Source organism: Theropithecus gelada, chromosome 3 (genome assembly GCF_003255815.1).
Source record: "Theropithecus gelada isolate Dixy chromosome 3, Tgel_1.0, whole genome shotgun sequence".
In the NCBI taxonomy this organism is placed as follows: Eukaryota; Metazoa; Chordata; class Mammalia; order Primates; family Cercopithecidae; genus Theropithecus; species Theropithecus gelada.
Window position 1 is genome coordinate 178,082,688 of NC_037670.1, and position 18,291 is coordinate 178,100,978.

The 18,291-nt window shown below is 45.0% G+C and overlaps 1 protein-coding gene across 7 annotated transcripts in view; it reads left to right on the plus strand.

The window, feature by feature from the left end:
• Nucleotides 1-18,291, plus strand: part of DPP6 (dipeptidyl peptidase like 6) — a 1,162,044-nt gene that overhangs the window by 293,734 nt on the left and 850,019 nt on the right. The window contains exon 1 of one of the 7 annotated variants that reach the window (XM_025379254.1): nucleotides 210-857. The exons of 5 other annotated variants lie outside the window; for them this stretch is intronic. In XM_025379254.1, coding sequence (XP_025235039.1) covers nucleotides 618-857 — 240 coding nt within the window. In that variant the 5' untranslated portion in view covers nucleotides 210-617. Of the gene's footprint in view, nucleotides 1-209; nucleotides 858-18,291 lie in introns of those variants that run through there. One more of the 7 variants, XM_025379262.1, reaches the window with a different exon arrangement.

Here is an 18,291-nt window from a genome sequence, read left to right on the forward strand (position 1 = left end):
CCCCTCCACCCTCTTCACGCGCCCCGCCCCCTTTTTGTGTGACCCCGTGACCCCTCCGGGCTGCCAGCCCCTGCCACCCAGGCGCCAGTCCTGGGCGGAGGGAGGAGGCCCGTGGGGAGGGGGCGGAGGGGCCCGGGAGGGGGAGGAGCAGCGCAAGGGGCCTGGGGGCGGGGAGCGACTAGAGCGCTCGGAATGTGTGCCGGTCTCTAGGTGGTGCCAAATTCTGGGGCCTAGGCATTTCCCTCGCTTTATGTTTTTGTTTTTTTCCCTTCCTTCAATCTCTTTGATTAGGCCGTACGTGGCTGTGGCAAGGAGTTGGGGAAAAAAAGAATAAAAACAGGAAAGAGAGAAAGCACAGCCAGACCCTGGACTTCGCGAGCCGCCGGGGAGGGGGCGGAGGAGGCTGAGCCAGGCAGAGTCGCCAGCGGAGACTCGCGAGTGGCGCGCGGGAGGAGCGGCTGCCGCCGGCGCTGGGCTTGCCTTGCTGCTGCTGCCTCCCCACCGCCTTTTTTTTTTTTTTTTTTTTTTTGGAGCAGGGTGGGGAGCGGGAACCCGAGAGAGAGAAAGCAAAATATTAAAAAGCCCCAAAGACAGCCAGCAGGAGCGCGCGGTGCCCGATGGCTTCGCTGTACCAGAGGTTCACCGGCAAGATCAACACCTCGCGGTCCTTCCCCGCGCCCCCGGAGGCCAGTCACCTCCTGGGCGGACAGGGGCCCGAGGAGGACGGCGGCGCAGGAGCCAAGCCCCTCGGCCCGCGGGCGCAGGCGGCGGCGCCCCGGGAGCGCGGCTGCGGCGGTGGCGCGGGTGGCCGGCCCCGGTTCCAGTACCAGGCGCGGAGCGATGGTGACGAGGAGGACGTAAGAGCTTCTCAGGGGCGGCGGGCGGCGGGCGGCGGCGGGGGCTCCGGACCGAGCGCGCAGCGAGACGCGTCGGCCAGGGGCATCAGGGGCGGGGGGGATCGGGCGTCCTCCCCCTGTCCACGACTCCCCGGGCGCCCCCAGACACGCTCCGTGGCGCCAGATCGCGGTCACCGCCGTCCCGGAGGGAGTGGGTCTGTGTCTGCAGCCGTGGCGGCCGGGAGTTGGTGGCTGGTGAGAGTGGGGTTTGGGTACTGCGCCTGCTGGGATCTGGAATTCGCCGTGCGTTCCCTGGAAGCGCGGATGTCTGTTTTTAACAGCATGCTGCTATGGTTCCTAAGGAGAGAATTCGATCGGCCTGTGATTAGGAGTTGGTTTATATTTATTTCGTGCTCCGGGAACACAGTCTCAGGCACCTTCTCTCCCTCCCACTTGTGTTTGGAATCTCTTCATCGTGCACCTCCTCGCCTACCCACTCTGGCCCTTGACTCAAATGCATCTCATTCGTTCCTCTTACTTCTCCTAGACACTTTCCCCCCCAGCGGCTGTGGTGGTGATTATCCTTTCCGGAAAAAAAAAAATATATACCAAAATACTGGCAGCTGAGCCCCAACCCTCTGTCCCAGTTGCTGAGAGACCTCAGGCCGTGTCTGTCTCCCCTCCCAGCCTTGGATTAGCACCTCTGCCTTAGACCGCGTTCAGTGAAAACTTCTCCAAGAGCACATTCCCTACTCTTCATGGGGCTGGAAGCTGGGGTTTCAAAGATTGGATTTGTACATCGCCCTAGTAACCAATGACTCATGCAGGACAGGAGCCGGACCTTAGATGGATGAGTTTTACCTCCTGTGGATCCCTTTCAAGGATGCAGAAGGCTGCTAGGACTTAGAAGGGAGGAAACTGTGCTTTTTCTTTGAGGCCTTCTTTTCCCAGGGAGAAGACAAAAATCCCCGACAGACTCTCAGACAAACAGGTCTGGCTTGGCTGGTACAGCTCTTAGAACAGTTAGGCTGTGTTGGGTCATAGAAATCATGGTGTGTGCCTTTGAGGAGTTTCACAACTGCATCTTTTAAGCAAGGCTGTGCAGTCCTAAGGTTCCCACTGGCCTCTCACTTAGTCTACCCTGACATACCCAGGGCAGTGCATTGCCCTGCACTGAACAGGAGGTTTTGGTCGTTACCTCTCTGCAGCCTCCAGCCACGCTATTTCCCTGTTTGGTATTTCTTTAGTGCAAGAGTTGTGTTTGGGTCGGCGGGTGGGAGGCGAGACATTGAGTAACTTCCCAGGGACAATTCCTAATTGCCAGATATTATGAAATCAGTCATGTTTTGCTGTTGTTACTGGTAGTTTTTGTTTTATGAATGAAGGATGGGGAAACTTTAATGGAAATCATAAAACTTTGGGGGAGATGTGGTTTGCACACACACAGGTACACACCCTCTACAGCCCTGCGTCAGATCTTGTGTGAAGTTTTCTGATTTTCTCCTGAATCATTTCCAGACTCCCCAGTTCAATAGAGGGATCTCCAAGGCATGTCCCTCACTTTGGTGGGCCAAGTCCTGAGGGAAATAGACAGATTCTTCAGTTGTCTGGTTCAAGGAACTAGGAGTCTTTGGCGAATGGTTTAATTGGGGGAGGGTGAAGAGTTCTGGAGGATTAAACTACTGAGAGTCTTGGGGAAGACAGTTAAGTTGCAATGCAAACAGGAAAAATATACTTTTTTGCCTTAAATCTGACTTAAAATTGTTGAATTGTGGATGTTTGGAATGAGACCAATGTGCCGTTTTGTTTTGTTTTTTTTCTCAACAGGCTCTAGGTGTCGCTAGGAGAAAGGAAAGGCAAGAGCTCTGAATTTTATTTCAGATGGTCTCCATCTTTTTTTAAAAAAAATCTTAACTTGGAGTAGACATGTCCTTCTTTTCATTGTGACATGTGTCTAGAAATGATTCTCAGATAAACACAGGTGTCCTGAGAAATCAAGGATATAACATGTACATTTTTGTTAATGGGGCTCTAAACAGCATCTCTAACTTAGATGTAAGTCCTGACATCATGCTTCTTTTTTCTGGAAAATATGCAATGTGTGTGGGTGGGTGTGTATTGTGTGTTTATATAGTATACTTCCTATATATATATACACACACACACATATACACACACATACATATATACTTGCCCATTATCCATACATATATATCCGGCACACATCTGCAAAATGCATTGCACATATGTCCTTTAAGTTTAAAATGTATACTTAAACACATAACACAGGCTGAATGTTGCATCCTTTAAAAACAACAGCAAACTTTTATGCACTCCTCTTAGAAAAGTTACTCAGAATAGAAGTTATGCCCGCAAATTTACTAAAAGATAGATGAACATAGCAAACCACGTTTCCTCCAGTAACGAAAACTTCAATTTGCTTAAAGTGTATTTAAAAAAAAAAAAAAGAAGACGACATTAGGTACAAAAACTGCTTTTTAGATACAGATACTTGCCAAGACTGAAGAATCTTGAGTAATCATTCTGCTACCCAAATTTCAAGCTGAGGATATGTAATGAATTAGGAACACATTGCATTTTATTTTATTACGTGTCTTGCAACTGCTGACAACCTCAAGACAAACCGGGGCTTTCCTTTACATCATCGAGATGCAATTGGGAGCGCGCCTTCGGTGGGAGCTGTCTGAGGTGCTGAAACCTTTTCTTGGCTTAGCGCAGGAGAAATCTCCATCACTCTTGTCTTTGCAGTCCTGATCCCAAGGGAAGACTGTTCCAAGGTACAGAAACAGCTTTGCTGCCTTGGTCACTAAGATGATGGTAATCAGCACACCTTTATAATCCTTAGGGCTTTGTACCTCTTTTCTGGAAATCGAGAATATAGTGCTTGACTTCTGTGCATGTGTGTACACTTACATGCCTGAGTATGACTGAGCTGGGCAATTACCCAGCAACACCCCAAATAAAATTTACGGTAGTCTAACAAGGCCAACACAGAAAAATAAAATGCGGAGGTAGAATGGCTGGCATTAATAATGCATGGTCTAAATGCACAAACTACACAGGCAACAAAGGAACTTCCCACCTGTGTGGCTCCACAGGACAGCCTGTTTTGGGTGGGTCAGTACTAACATGCAAAGTCTGACTTCAAAGTAGAAATAAAACCAGAGGGTCTTTTCTATCCACTTCTTTGTAAATCTTAGATTTATTTAAATATAGTCAATTACTTGGGCAGCTCCTCTGAGGAATCAATAGCCATTTTGATTTAAAATTCATTGTGTAGGTTTAAAAATAAGTTGACTCTTAAAGGAATTGTTGCGGAAGTGACTTTTAGTGGAATTTATTAACTTTCATTTGAATTAGCTGTGGCTAATTTTAAAATACTGAACTTTGTCATCCGCCCGCTTGAACATTTCTTTTTAGTTTTTTAAAGGGCTTTGGAGGCCTTCTGTGCCATTAGAGCAGTAGTTTTGTTAAGGTTATACAGTGTGTTCCTGTATCCTTCATTTTCAGTGACACATGGCTTCTTAACAATACAAATGTGATGACAACAGGATTTTAAAACAGCAAATTGGTTAAAACTGGGATAGATGGACAAATCACTGCACATGATGCCCACCAGCCTTGGCAGGGCCAATTTCAACATCCTGTATGTCTTCAGCAACCAACCCATCTTTTTTTCTCCACCTTGGTTTTTCATTGGTATAATGTCAACATTCTCTTAACGTGTCCTTGGGATCTATCAACTTTACGATTTCTTAAGTAGCTTCCCTCCACAAATATGTTTATATACTCTATGTTTATATACTCTATTACTTTTCTTCTGTTTCAACTGTAATTTAAAAAATTTTTAATTTCACATGATTTTCCTGATAAATGAGAAAAAGCCTAAACTGTCTACCTGATCTCATTATTCTCATCACTAATAGGACCAGGGCTTGGTGTACTCGCCTACAGAATAGCCATGGATACTGCAGGGACGTGGAGAGTTGGAATGTTGTCCTCTCCTCATCCCAGTGGCATCTACAAAGTGGGTGCTGTGAGGCCAGGTACTGAGAAGTGCCCAGTGAATACATGCTGCTGCTGTTACTAATAATATTACTCCTTCATCTCTCCTCCTTCAGTTCCTTCTTCTTTACCTGAAGGTAGAAAAAAAAAAAGATTGGCTTCATTGGCCTCTACCACCAGCTCTGGCTACTATCCTGTTTTTCTTTCTTATTTTATTATCCAACTTCTCAAGCAAGGAGTCTACTTCCTTGTGAACAATTCTCTTTTCCTCATCTTGCTTGGATGCAAACATCCATTCTGTACCATCTTGACTACAGAAACTGCACACAGAATGTCATTGATGTCCTCTTAGTTACCCGATATAATGACCTGTCTGATTCCACCTTGCTCTTGATGTTGTTCCAGCTCTTGCTCTTGACAACTGTCACCTGCTTGTCCCACTTTTGTATCTTGTGTTTCTCTCAATGTTACATGAACTTAATCTTTGAATTCCTTGGTGGATCAGTTTCTCTTCCTATCCTTTATGTAGGAAGACCGAAGAACCTGCTACCTTCCTAAGGTTTGGTCTCCAGTATTTTATTTCTTACCTCTCTTGCTTTCTTCTGAAGGTAAATGGTCTCCCTTTATAGAAAGGAGTCAAACACATTCTGCAGTGTCTACATTAGAAGATGGTTAAAATAGCTTTGCTGCCCCGATGTACATCTAGCATTTCTTCTGAAGGTAAGTTGCTTTTCTGTTTTACAGAATTGGAGGATTCTGGGATTGCAGGGACCTTGGGGATCCCCATCTTGATCTCTCTTCCAAGCTTTTCTACCACAGGTCAAGCAGCTACAAGATCATTTTTGTGGTGGTGACAAGATATTCACACAGAATACATTCCTGACTTTATTGATCATTTCCCCTCTTTTATATCTGCTTATGGCAAGTAACTTTCCAGCCTAATCCCTTTATTTCTGCTACTAGCATTTCCATTTCCTCCACATCTTTGCATGACACCCAATGTTTGTAAGCATGCACAAGTTGCGTTCTCCTAATGTCTTGGTTTCTTTCTTGTCACATTAAGTATTTCACTAGATGAACTTTACAGCCCCCTTGTGGTCCCATAGTGCTGCATAATAGCACCCTGCTGGATGCCGTCTTCCTGAAAAGTTTTTTATTGTATTTCAAAATAAAGTGAACACATAGAAAGTGTTCAGTCACTTCAGAATAAAGTGAACACATAGAAACCATAAACCAAAACAGCGTCACAGTGAATGCTTTGGTAAAGTGAATAATCAGTTAACTTATTAAATGTAATTCCATCTCAGTAAAGAATTTGCTGAAATTGTATCTATAACAGAATTATACACAATTCTGATTACCATTCCAGCCCAGAAAATGCAATCATAATAAGGAAGTTGTCTCTGTGACAAGTAACATATTGACGTACACAAAGAGGCTGTGCTGGCTGAATGATGGCTGCAGGCAAATATAGCATCAGAAATACCTTACCTCTGCATTGTACCTGGTGATTTTCAAAGCCCTGCCACATGTGTCTCGTTTCACCTTCACAGTTACCTGGGCTAGGGAGGATAACTATAACCTAGAGCTAGTCTTTTTGCTCGAAATATCAGTAAGGGTAAGCCCAATTTCTTTTCGTTTGGATGGGTCAGTTGTCACTTGTGAATGAGAGCAAACACATTTCAATGTGTTCACAAGCCTTTGCTCTCTGGAGCCAGACAAGAAAGTATGTTTGTGAAAAAGCAACAATGTATCTTTCCAGCGGATTTGAGTTCTGTGTTCACAGGACAGGATTTCCAGGTAGCACGCGTGTCTGTTTTCCATGGAATGCCTCTTTTCATTGCTGCCAGTGCACTTTTCCATCATTTACTTGTGTATGTTACCTCTAGATTTAATGAGAGCTAGAGCATTAGAATAACATCATATTAATGCATATTTTTGACAGTGGAATCAACTCATTTTCCCACATAAAATTAATATTCTAATATCACTAGGTAGACAGGAATTCTTCTAGATGTTGGGTTTTGGACATGATTTCCATCATAAAATAGAGCTTTTATATTTCTTACCCAAAGCTTTTTCTCCTTTAGGGTCAGAATGATTAGTGAGTTTAATTTTTACAAGCAACTGGCAGGAGTTGCTGAGTAAGATATACATGCCGATTGTATATAACCCTGTTCCTTTTAATTACTCTGATGATAACAATGCATTAATCAAGCACATGAGAAATGCTTCTCTGCAATATACAATATTGGTTCCTTTCATAGAGCATTGCCTATAAAAATAATAGTCACTATAATCTTTTTAAAATTAAATTCTGGTTAATAAATCTAGTGTTAAGGGCACGAGTATCCACATGCCAAGTTATGATTTGCTTCAATTTCAAGCACATTAGTTTGATTTTATACACATGTAAAAAAAAATCAGCCTTTCTCATGAACAACTTCTGGAACATTTATCTCTAAAATGATCTAACATTATGAAAATACCTGACATTGAAAAATTTTAAAACTGACATCTAAATTTATAAGTGAGAAGACTGCAGGTAATTATGTGAATGGTTTTAAGGAAATAGTTTGTGTTTTTTGGACCTCAGGAAACTTCAGCATCTCTTCTCACACCTGCGTTCTTCTTAGCATATTTTGCTTTATCGTAATTGAGTTGGGGAATTATATCACTGAGTTTAAAAAACGTATGAACATTTTAAAATGTAACAGTCTAAAATATTTTGGTTCTAAATGGGTGTGCTAATTGCCGAAGCAGAAAATAAACCACAATTTTGCCAGAATAGTATAAGATTTTGCTCTGACTTGGTTTCCTCAATAGTTTTACTTTTTTCCCCTTATAAATTACTTCCTGTGTTTTCCAGCAGCACCCACATCTATCTGAAGCACAGTACATGTTTAGTTTTGTCCCATGGTTGATATATATGTATATCATGATACTTATATGTGTGTATATACATATACATATGTCATGCATATGTATAGACATGTATACATATATAAACATGCACACACACACATATTTTATAGGAAGATCAGAAGCACATAGGCCCATGAGGTCCAGATGGTAGAATTCCCGGTGGTGGCAAGACATTGAGGAATATCCTGCTTCCCAGAGTTGGGGCATCTGAGTTGACAGTGGAGAATATGTATTAATAGCAGGCATTGGGGGAGGGGAGCTAAAGAGGAACACAAGCCGGGGATGTAAGAATCCTTGCAGAAATGGAGGAAAGACGGAGGGTCCTACAGGTTCAATGAGATGGTTCTCAGGTCCTGAAACAGCCTTTATCTTTAAAAACAAAGGGCCAATTTTACTACTTTACTCATTCAGCTGTGCATATATAAACCACTTGAAGACATTTAGAATGTAATAAAATCATCCTAGCAATATGCCTGATGAAAATGAGAAATTTATAGACACACAGACACACGCATACACATTTGTTTAATTCAAAAGAAACTTAAGGATTTTCCTATCAAAGTCATTGTAAAATCCAATTTTAAATTGTCTATCGTGTTTAGATTTCATTCTGGCATCAGCTTTTAGATAATTTGGGGTCAAATTTAACAATGCCTATGTTATGGGTTATGGCATTAAAAGAAGATGGAATGGGGATATAGGCATCTTCCCACCTTGGAAATGAGAAAACCATTGAATCCTTTCTCTCTCCTGGTGTTCACTATTGTTGGGAGATTTCTTGTAAAGGTGGAACTACCGGAATTGAGGCAGCAGCTTGCATGCAGCAATGGGATCTTTGTTAGATTCTCCATAATATATTGATCTAATTGTACGTATCCATTATATGTGATACACATACTATATTTTAAATGACATCAGCTAGAAGCAGAGCATGGATGGGACACAGTGGGAGCATTGAGAGAGCAAGGCATTGAAGGTGGAGGAGCACCAGTGACAGGCACTGGCCTCCGTCTCCCTAACCATTTTGTCTACAACACTCCTCTGTCTAAACTGTATTCAAACTCTGGATATGCCTCATGCCAAATCCTATCTAATAATTCTTAACCATTGAAAATCTAAACTTGAGAAATTTCTATACAAGTCTTGAGAGGTGACGTTATTTTCTATTTTTGAAGGTTTTCAGAGTTGTTGGGTATTTACAGCCTCTGGAGGTAGCCCACCCCTGACATAAGTAGCTCTGATTATTAGAGACTTATTGGAGGTACCTGTCTTCTTCCCAGCCTCTCTGTAGCTCCTGCGCATGGACTCTCATTTCTCCATGGCTTCCGAGGAAGGGCAGCGGCATCCTCCTGCCTGAAGCAGACAAAGCCACATAGTCCTGTGTCCTCCCTTCTCCTTGTCCTCCTGCTGCCAAAGAACCACAGAGTCCCCTCAGCACCCTGACCAGCCTCCGCAGGAACATTCATGGAGGGAATGGAGGTGGTTTTTAGGACACCTGAGTTAGGTTAAATAGCACCTAGCTACTTTCCCAGGTGAGCTGTGAGGTCTTCGTCCTCAGACTCGTTCTGTCTTTTCCAATTTGCAAAAGCACACCCTCATCGCCAGGTTTGGGAAAAATGTGCCTCAGCTCATCGCTAATTCCGGGGAATCCCTCTGCTGGGGCGCCTGCTCCATGCTTCCTCACACTCAGCGCGCACTGCCAGCTAGAGCATCCTTTCCGGGGAAGCAGGCCCAGCTGAGACTCATCTGTGGATAACTGTTAGGTGGAGGGTGGGGGAGGAGAGGCCAGAGGGCTGCAAATGCAGAAACAGAGCAGTGAATCAAGTTTGGTTCAGGCTTTTCCAAGCTTGAATTCAAGCTAAGTGTTTGGAGAGGATTGACTTCTCACCTGGGTGGGTGTGGGGGTTGTGAATGTGGCTCTGCAAACATCTCCAGGTCTGTGGCACCCGGGGGCTGGTGCTCCCCCACCCCCTCACGTGGGTGTGGCTGTATGATTCCTTTTGGCTGATGAGATGGGAATGGAAGTCATAGTAGCCCTTCTAAGTACAGGCTTTAAAAGCCAGCGTGTGATTTCTGTCTGTCATGGAAACCAGCAATATTCCAGAGAGTCGCTGCTGCACAAGCCAGATAGAAACTTTAGCTAGTAAATTGTTGAAATTGTATCAGTATGGAAGAGCCTAGCCTGTGCCGACTGCTGCGTAGGATAAATATTAATGCAGATGAGTGTCCATTCCTTTTTGGGCCTCGAGTGCATCCTCCTCTATGGGCAAGATCAATGGTCTCTAAATTTCTGTGGAGAGTGCATTCTTCCTTCCTGCATTTTGCTTAAAGCTTTTCTCTTCCCAAAGAGACTGAAATGCAAGTTGGCCCGAGGAAGGCACCCGACCTTGGAGTGTGTGGGTCTCAGGAGCTCCTTTCTTTAGAGGGCATGTCTTGTTAGGTGGGAGGGAACAGAACAAGAAGGTGCTGATTTCCTGGAAGGTAGGTGCTTGCATTCACCGGGTTTGTGGAGTTTGGGATCGGAGTGCAGGAAGGGGCAGCAGGAGAAGGATGGTGTAGGCAGATTGCTAGATAGTGATGATGAAAGCAAGCGTTGCAGCCTTTGGAATGTTTCTAAGGGTCAGAAATGAGGCTTCTGGGCCTTGGCCTAGAGACGCTGCAAGGCGGAGAAGTCAAGGATCCCACAGGGAGGCTTTCCAGGGTGAAAGGTCCCCAGTGCGGAAAGACTCCGTCTCAAAAAAAAAAAAAAAAAAAAAAAAAAAAAAAAAAAAAAAATTCTATATACCCTAATCCGTGGTACAGGCTGTGCTCTTCCATTTTATGTGGCTTCATGACAAGATTATTTCCAATTTAGAAACCGAAGGTTACATGTCATCTAAATAGTAGGAAACATTAGCAGAAACATATAGCTTCAGCATAAAATTCTTTCTCCCCCAATTAGTGTCCTGATGGTTGCCATTGAATCTCCATTTTGTATGTGGAAAGGGTGTCATGGATTTCTCTTCCTTCTTTCCAGGTTTTTAGTTCCTCTGAATGGATAGGAAATTCAACCCCTAAATTTCCCTACGTCTGGATATCTGTCAAAAGGAGAGGGGGCATTGTTTCTATGGAAACAGGAGCTGCTGTGATAGGCAGGGGCCGCTGGGCTCCTTGTTGGGCGACTGGCCTTGCTGAATGCGAAATCATCAATACGCTTCCTCATTGTCCTCAGGCTCCAGTGAGATCATATCAATTGGCAAGGCTGCTTTTTTCCGCAGGTACAAGAGAGCACCTGAGCAGAATCTTAACGTTCCTTCTGCACCTGCTGCCGGATGATCTTTTTAATCCTGCTGCCTCTGGTCCACAGGAAAAATACAGTCCTGTTTGTATAGCCTGCACTTGGGCTAATCCCAGTGTCTCCAAAGCAGGGGAGGATCTTGAGTGGTCATTTCTGGCCCTGTGTGTCCACCACCCCATTATGTATCCCACACCTGAGGGTCATGTTCCCACTTTAACAGGACACCCAGAAAAACTTGCCCCATTATTATCCACAAGCTGCTTCCCTCTCGCCCAAGTCCAATCAAACTTGTTGCAGCCTCAGTTCATTTCCTTGGGTTCTAACCTTACTTCAGACATGCACTTTTTTTTTTTTTTTTTCAACAGGGTCGCCCAGGCTGGAGTGCAGTGGCACAGTCTCGGCTTCCTGCAGCCTCAACTTCCTAGGCTCAGGTGATCCTCCCACCTAAGCCTCCTGAGTATCTGGGGCCACAGGCACGCACCACCATGCCAGGCTAATTTTTGTACTTTTAGTAGAGATGAGGTTTTGCCACGTTGCCCAGGCTGGGACCTTTACTTTTTAGGGTACCCTTGCCACTGACAGGACCTGCCTCCATCATTCCCCAGGTTATAAACCATGCAGGGGCCCTGGTTTCAGAGAAAAAGGCACAGTTTCTGTAATAATGTAAAGGCGCGACATCATCCACCTCGCAGCCACTCCTCCTGCCCCTGCCATCTGTCTGACTGCTCCTCCTACTCTGAGCTCAGGGCTGCCTCTCTGTACCCTGATCACGCCAGGCACAGCAGGCTCTCACCTGAGCTGCTCACACAGTGGCTACTCCATCTACTCAACCTTCCTACCCTGCGTCCACCTGCCTGGCTCCTTCATGCCCTCCACTGAAGCCTTAGCTCCAAGGTCACTTTCTCAGTGACATCTCTGCTGACCACCTGTGTAAAATGGTAGTTCCTGATACTCCTCACCCTGCCCTCCTTTGTTTTTCTGTCACCACAGCATTTATCACCTCCTCATATTTTATACAATGTACTTATTATACCTCCTTTTATTTCTGTCTTGCCCCAATTGGCTGAGCCAGTTGTAAGGCTCTTTGGCCATTTTCTCTCTGACATGTCTCGGTGCCTAGCACAGTGCCTGATGCATCAAAGTTCTCAAGAAATATTTGTTGAATGAGTGAATGAATGAATGGAATCCTATCTGAAAAATCTTTGATCACTTCTATCTAAATAATCACCATTCTCTTAAACCTGTTTTCCAGACATCTGCTGAAACTGAAAGAGTTCTGAAATTAGAACTTTGACCCTTCCGTGTGGGTACTTACATGTGTCTACACATGGATTCTCCTAGTGTCAGGATTTTATTATTGCATGATTCTGGGCAGGCTCTTGCTGCCTGTCTGACTTAAAAGTACAGCTGAGCAGACAAAGTAATTACTAGAGAAACAGTAGAATTCATTTCTGTAGGACCTGCTTAAATGATCTAATATTTGGTATTTGCAATATTTGTATTTCCTTTCTGGACGAAAACAAGTATACGTGCAAATTTTCTATGTATGACTACTTCGTTGATTTTTTTGTAGTTGTCAAAGAAAGTAGTAGACGGGGAGGTCTCGTAAGGAAAAATGCAAGTCTTTGAGAAGAGACACATTGCTATAAATACAGCAGTGTGACAAGTTGTTTTTGATTAGATATTTGCATTACCTAATTCTCAATATAACACAAAGAAAAACATCACAGCTTCTTTTTTCATGATACTGTGATCATTTCTTTATCTGGCAGGTAGGAAGTCAAAAAAGAGTGGTTTTGAACCGTATATCATTAGAGAAAAACTAATGTTCCCAGACCATAAAGGTACAGTTTTTGCCAGAAAAAGTGTTCCTGGATTCTGTAATCTATTTGAAATTGCCTGAGGCTCTTTAGCTTTCTACAGCATACATTTTCATGATAATATGATCAGCACTCTCTGGCACTCAGGATGGTGCTAGAACAGGGACTGAAATCTTTACCTTAGGGCTACCTATGTGCAAGATGACCTGGAGAACTCACCTCTTTGGGCTATATCAAGACTGCAGCAACACTTCCAGTCAAGTCACTGAAATATGCAAAATAAAGATTTGCCATTTCTGTTTTCTCTTGCCAGATAGCGTTGGGAAACAAATCTATGTTTCGGGTGCTTTTATAGCCACGGCAAAGTGTGCTGAACTGTTTAACAACCATGGAAGAGTTGAACCACACCCTCCAGTTTGCATATGGGGGTGTCAGGCAGCATGTTGAGCAGGTAATCAGAGAGCCACAGGCAGGCTGCGTCATTCATCTAAAGACACAGTGATAAGCATGTGCAGCGCTGGAGCTGTCCAATGGTACCAAAGTGCGTGCAGTCAGATAAAGATAATGCAGCAGATGATAAGCAGATGCGTAGCCATGGGTGATTAGCTCTCTGACCCCTGGGTTTATGTAGCCAAAGTGCCTCAGAATACTTAAGACCACAAGACTTAGAGAAATACATTTTCTGCTGCCATCACATCAGCAGTATGAATGCAAGTTAATGTGTCAAAGCTCCAAAGCTTAGTATCCAGTCTGAGTCCAGGGAAAAGAGAGGGCCAATGGTGCGTATGAAAAGCCACCACACACAAAACTGGTCAGACGTTGTGGGCCAGCTCTCTACCCCTGGAGGAATAATGGAGCCGAGGGGCACCTGCAGAGCTGCCAGCTATCAGCAAAGCAGCCCAGGCAAGGAGTCCACATGGCTGATTCTCTGCCATCCCTCGCTTTGTGTATCCAATAGGCCCATAAAGTCCTCAGCAGTGGCTGAAAGTGATCACAGTAGGGTGATTTCAGCGTCATTCTAGGCCACTGCCTTCACCTTCTCACTCTGTGGATCACGGTGACCCAGAACAGACAGATGACCTGAAAGGAGGCTTCAATGGGGTTGAGGGAGGCTGTGCTTGAGGAATGAGGACACTGGGCATTTGGGCAGGGGTCAAAAGGGAGAAACCATAGAGGAGAGAGCAGAGCAGATGGAAATGGGGTGTGGGAAAATCTGGGGAACCAGTGGAATTCAGCACTATTCGAATTTTTCCTGGGGCAGTCCGGATAGGACAGATCCATTTAGTGTGGTGCAAACCAGGGAACACCTACTCTAACTGGCTTATCACAGCCAGATCCCAGGCTGTGGTTCTTGGAGCCATGACCTTGGAACTGTGCTTCTCAGAGTCATGGTGTTCCTGATGGGAGCCGCCAAAGGAAGGAAGCAGGAGATGGCACCAACAGAACTCCAAAGTCTCCTTAAATTAAAAACCTGTGCTTTCTAAATAATTTACCTGTATGTATAACTTCAAATGAAAAAGATGATTTTGGTATTAAATGAGGTCTATTGGAGTAACAGCCAAATTACTCAGTAAGCTCACAGATATCCAGCAGGGTTGTGTAATGAGATGTTCTTGTTACAATTTATAAAGGTCTTGCCCTTAGAATTCCATCAAACCTGCACCTAATGCCCTGATTACGGCAAACAAGAACCGCATTATTGTTGGAGGCTGAACGAAGGGCCCTTCCGAGGTACTCCATGTCGGAAACCGAGAGAGCACAGTGGTTGGGCTGCTGGCTCCATACTCAGCCCCCTGAGCCTGAATACTGAGTCTGTCTATCATTTACCAGTTGCTTAACCTTAAAGCATAACTGAGGGCCAGGCGCAGTGGCTCACACCTATAATCCCAGCACTTTGGGAGGCTGAGGCGGGTGGATCATGAGGTCAGGAGATTGAGACCATCCTGGCCAACATGGTGAAACCCCATCTCTACTAAAAATATGAAAAATTAGCTGGGTGTGGTGGCACACGCATATAGTCCCAGCTACTTGGGAGGCTGAGGCAGGAGGATGGCTTGAACTCAGGAGGCAGAGATTGCAGTGAGCCAAGATCATGCCACTGCACTACAGCCTGGTGATACAGTGAGACTCCATCTCAAAAAACAAACAAAAAATAAAAATAAAATAACTGAGTTTGGGTTTCACCTTCTTCATTTATAAAACAGGGAAAAGAATTGTAGTATTTTTGATATTTTGGCTTATTTGGCTTCACAGATGAAAGGGAGGTAGGCGGGTAATTGGTTCATATAAAACAATCAGAACAGCACCTACCATGCCACAAACCAATGGCAGTGTGATGACTGGATCCAGCTGTATTTGCTGACAAGGATGGGAGATTGGTGTGCCCTCGGGGCAGAGCTGGCCTGGGGCTGGCAGTGAGGAGCGGAAGGAAATGCCATCACGCCCAGTGGTCACGTGTGCACTGATAATGCTACTGTAACCCCATGTATTTATAATTGAACTGTGATCTTGACAGGTAGATTGAATAATTCAGTTATGAGCAAGTGGGAATTTGGATAACATGGATTCCCAAGGAGCCACAGTGCCTCTCAGTCAAGAGCTCCTTGGTGGGGCTTTGGGCCCCAGACCCCAGCCCTGCTGAGGACTCCTCCAGGATACATGCAGAATGCAGTGGACGAAATGTGCCCTGCCACTGGTAGACTGAAATCGTAATGCCCAATGTGGTGGTAGTTGGAGGCAAGACATTTGGGAGTTCATGAGGGTGAAGCCTTCATGAATGGAATTAGTGTCCTTTTAAAAGAATGTAGAAGGGCCGGGTGCAGTGGCTCACACCTGTCATCCCTTTGGGGGACTGAGGTGGGAGGATTGCTTGAGCCCAGGAGTTTAAGACTAGCCTGGGCAACATGGTGAAACCCCGCCTCTACTTAAAATACAAAAACTAGCCAGGCGTGGTGGCTCGTGCCTGTAATCCCAGCTACGAGGGAGGTGGAGGTAGGAGGATTGCTTGAGTCTGGGAGTTGGAGATTGCAGTGAGCTGAGATTGTGCAATTGCACTCCAGCCTGGGCAACAGAGGGAAACTGTCTCAAAAACAGACCAAACAAAACCCAGAGAGCTCTCCAGCTCTTTTCCTGCCCTGAGAGAACATAATTAGAAGGCAGCTGGTCTGCAACCCAGAAGAGGTCTGTCCCTCATGAGAACCTCACCAGGCTGGCACCTGGACCTGGAGATTTGAAACCAGAGGCCTGGGTCGGGCAGATGAGGAAGCTCCACAGGCCCCAGTGCCATCCTGGGAATCTGTCACATCAACAGAGGACCCAAGCCACCCCCAGGGCTGCTTACCAAGATCTTCCTGAGCCAGATGCTTTAGAATTAAACTAGAAAACTGTTGCTAAAATTTTAAGTTTTTGAGTTCATTTTATGATTGACAATTTGAAATACTGTATAACGTTACATAGTTCTCAATAAATAACTTTTCCACAGCAGTGGTCAGAAGAGGCCCAACTAAAACCCACTGGAAATATTATCAAGGATCTCGATGTTAGGTGAAGAGAAAACACAAATACAGGTGATCCAGGTTGAGAATTTGTTATAACAGGACACCTTAACAAGTACAGTCTGACAAAACACAGGATGAAAAAAGTGTGGAGTCCATGGAGCTATTTAGGGAAACAGTGAAAAATTGCCCAGATATGGATTTGATTACAATAGTTACAAAGAAGCAGAGTGTACTTGATCTTGAACCTACTTTTAAGTAGGTTTTTTAAGTAGGATTTTACAAAAATCTTGAACCTACTTTTCATTATGTTTCTCATAAGATTTCACTTTAACATAATCCCTGACTCTTAATTACCTATGTCTCTAATAACAATTTCATTGGCAACTTCTCTTTTGGTTTAAAATATTCCAGAAATCTCTTCCTTCAGTCTCCAAAACCCAGGTAAATGGAGACCTGATGGAGTGTGGGATCCTTGGGAATGCTAATGTGTGTTTCTGCCCCTCATGAGGCTGGGGATGGTTCACTCAAATGGGGCAAGGGAGAGCGTTGTGGCTTCACAGATCAAAGGGAGGCAAGTGGGTAGTTCCAGATTACACAGCATTCTGGCTGTGGTTCTTCTCACAGAACAGTTGAGGAAGCTAATTAGTATATTTCTTCTACTCAACTCAGGCTTGTCTAGTGATATCCAGCTTTTCCATGACACTCCTCACACACATACCATTCACACACTCACACCTACGCACATGCCACACATCACACACACCAAGCAAATTCCCACACTGCCACACACCACACACACACACCTACACATGCGTCACGCACCATGCGTACTACACATCACACACACTATGCAAATTTCCACACACACCCACACACTCACACATATGCACCACACTTCACAAACACACCATGCAAATTCCCACACCTTCACACACGTCACACCACATGCACACACACCTACAAATCCCCCACCACACACACACCTATACACACCCCCCACACACCACATATCACACAAATCCTCACACCTCCACACACCCACACCACACACGTCACAAAAATCCCCTACACACATTTTTCAGACACCTACCACAGACACACACCTACACATACATGACACACACAAACTTACAAATCCCCCCCACAGCGCACACATCCCGTCACACACCACACACACCCTTATCTGCCACACCCCTCCTGCCACACATACACATAACACCATGAGTTCCAGAGTCATTGCAGGCACACACACAGATAGATGTCTAGCAGATTGAGGACCCCGAAGCAAGGTGACGGGCCACCCTTTAAATTGAAAGTGTTGCTGGTGACCAGAGGTCGTTGAGGCCTTCACCTGAGGTGCTTTCCTTGGGGTGAGGACAACTGGACTCTACAGGCCACTCTGCTCTGGTCTCTGCTGGAACCCAGGGTGCACAGCTGGGGCAGCTTCCCAGGATGCATATGTCTTGTGGGGACACAACAGACAAATGCCAGGGAGCTGATCTCTCAGTGGCTGAGGGCAGCGGTCCTCTGAGATCGCTAACCTCAGAGCGATTCATCAGCTAGTGTACCAGGACATGCAAACCGGTAGACACAGAAATAAAAAGGTGGCAACGTAAGGCTTTCTCAAAATGCAACAAACAGAATCAGAATTGTATTCAAGGAGTCCTTTGAAAATTTTCTACAAACTCAAAAATTATCAGGATCAGAAAACTTTGAAAATGGACCCAATGGGTCAGTGAAAGCCTAGGAAATGTATCCTGTCTGGTGGAATACCCACATGACCTGAGGCATCTTGGGGTCTTGCTGCTGTCTCCGGGGGTTCTAGGTTTGCCCGTTGGCTGTTCACTTCCCAGGAGCAGATGTGCAGTGGGTGTCACCTGGAGACCCCGTAGCAGCAGTGGGCACTCAGC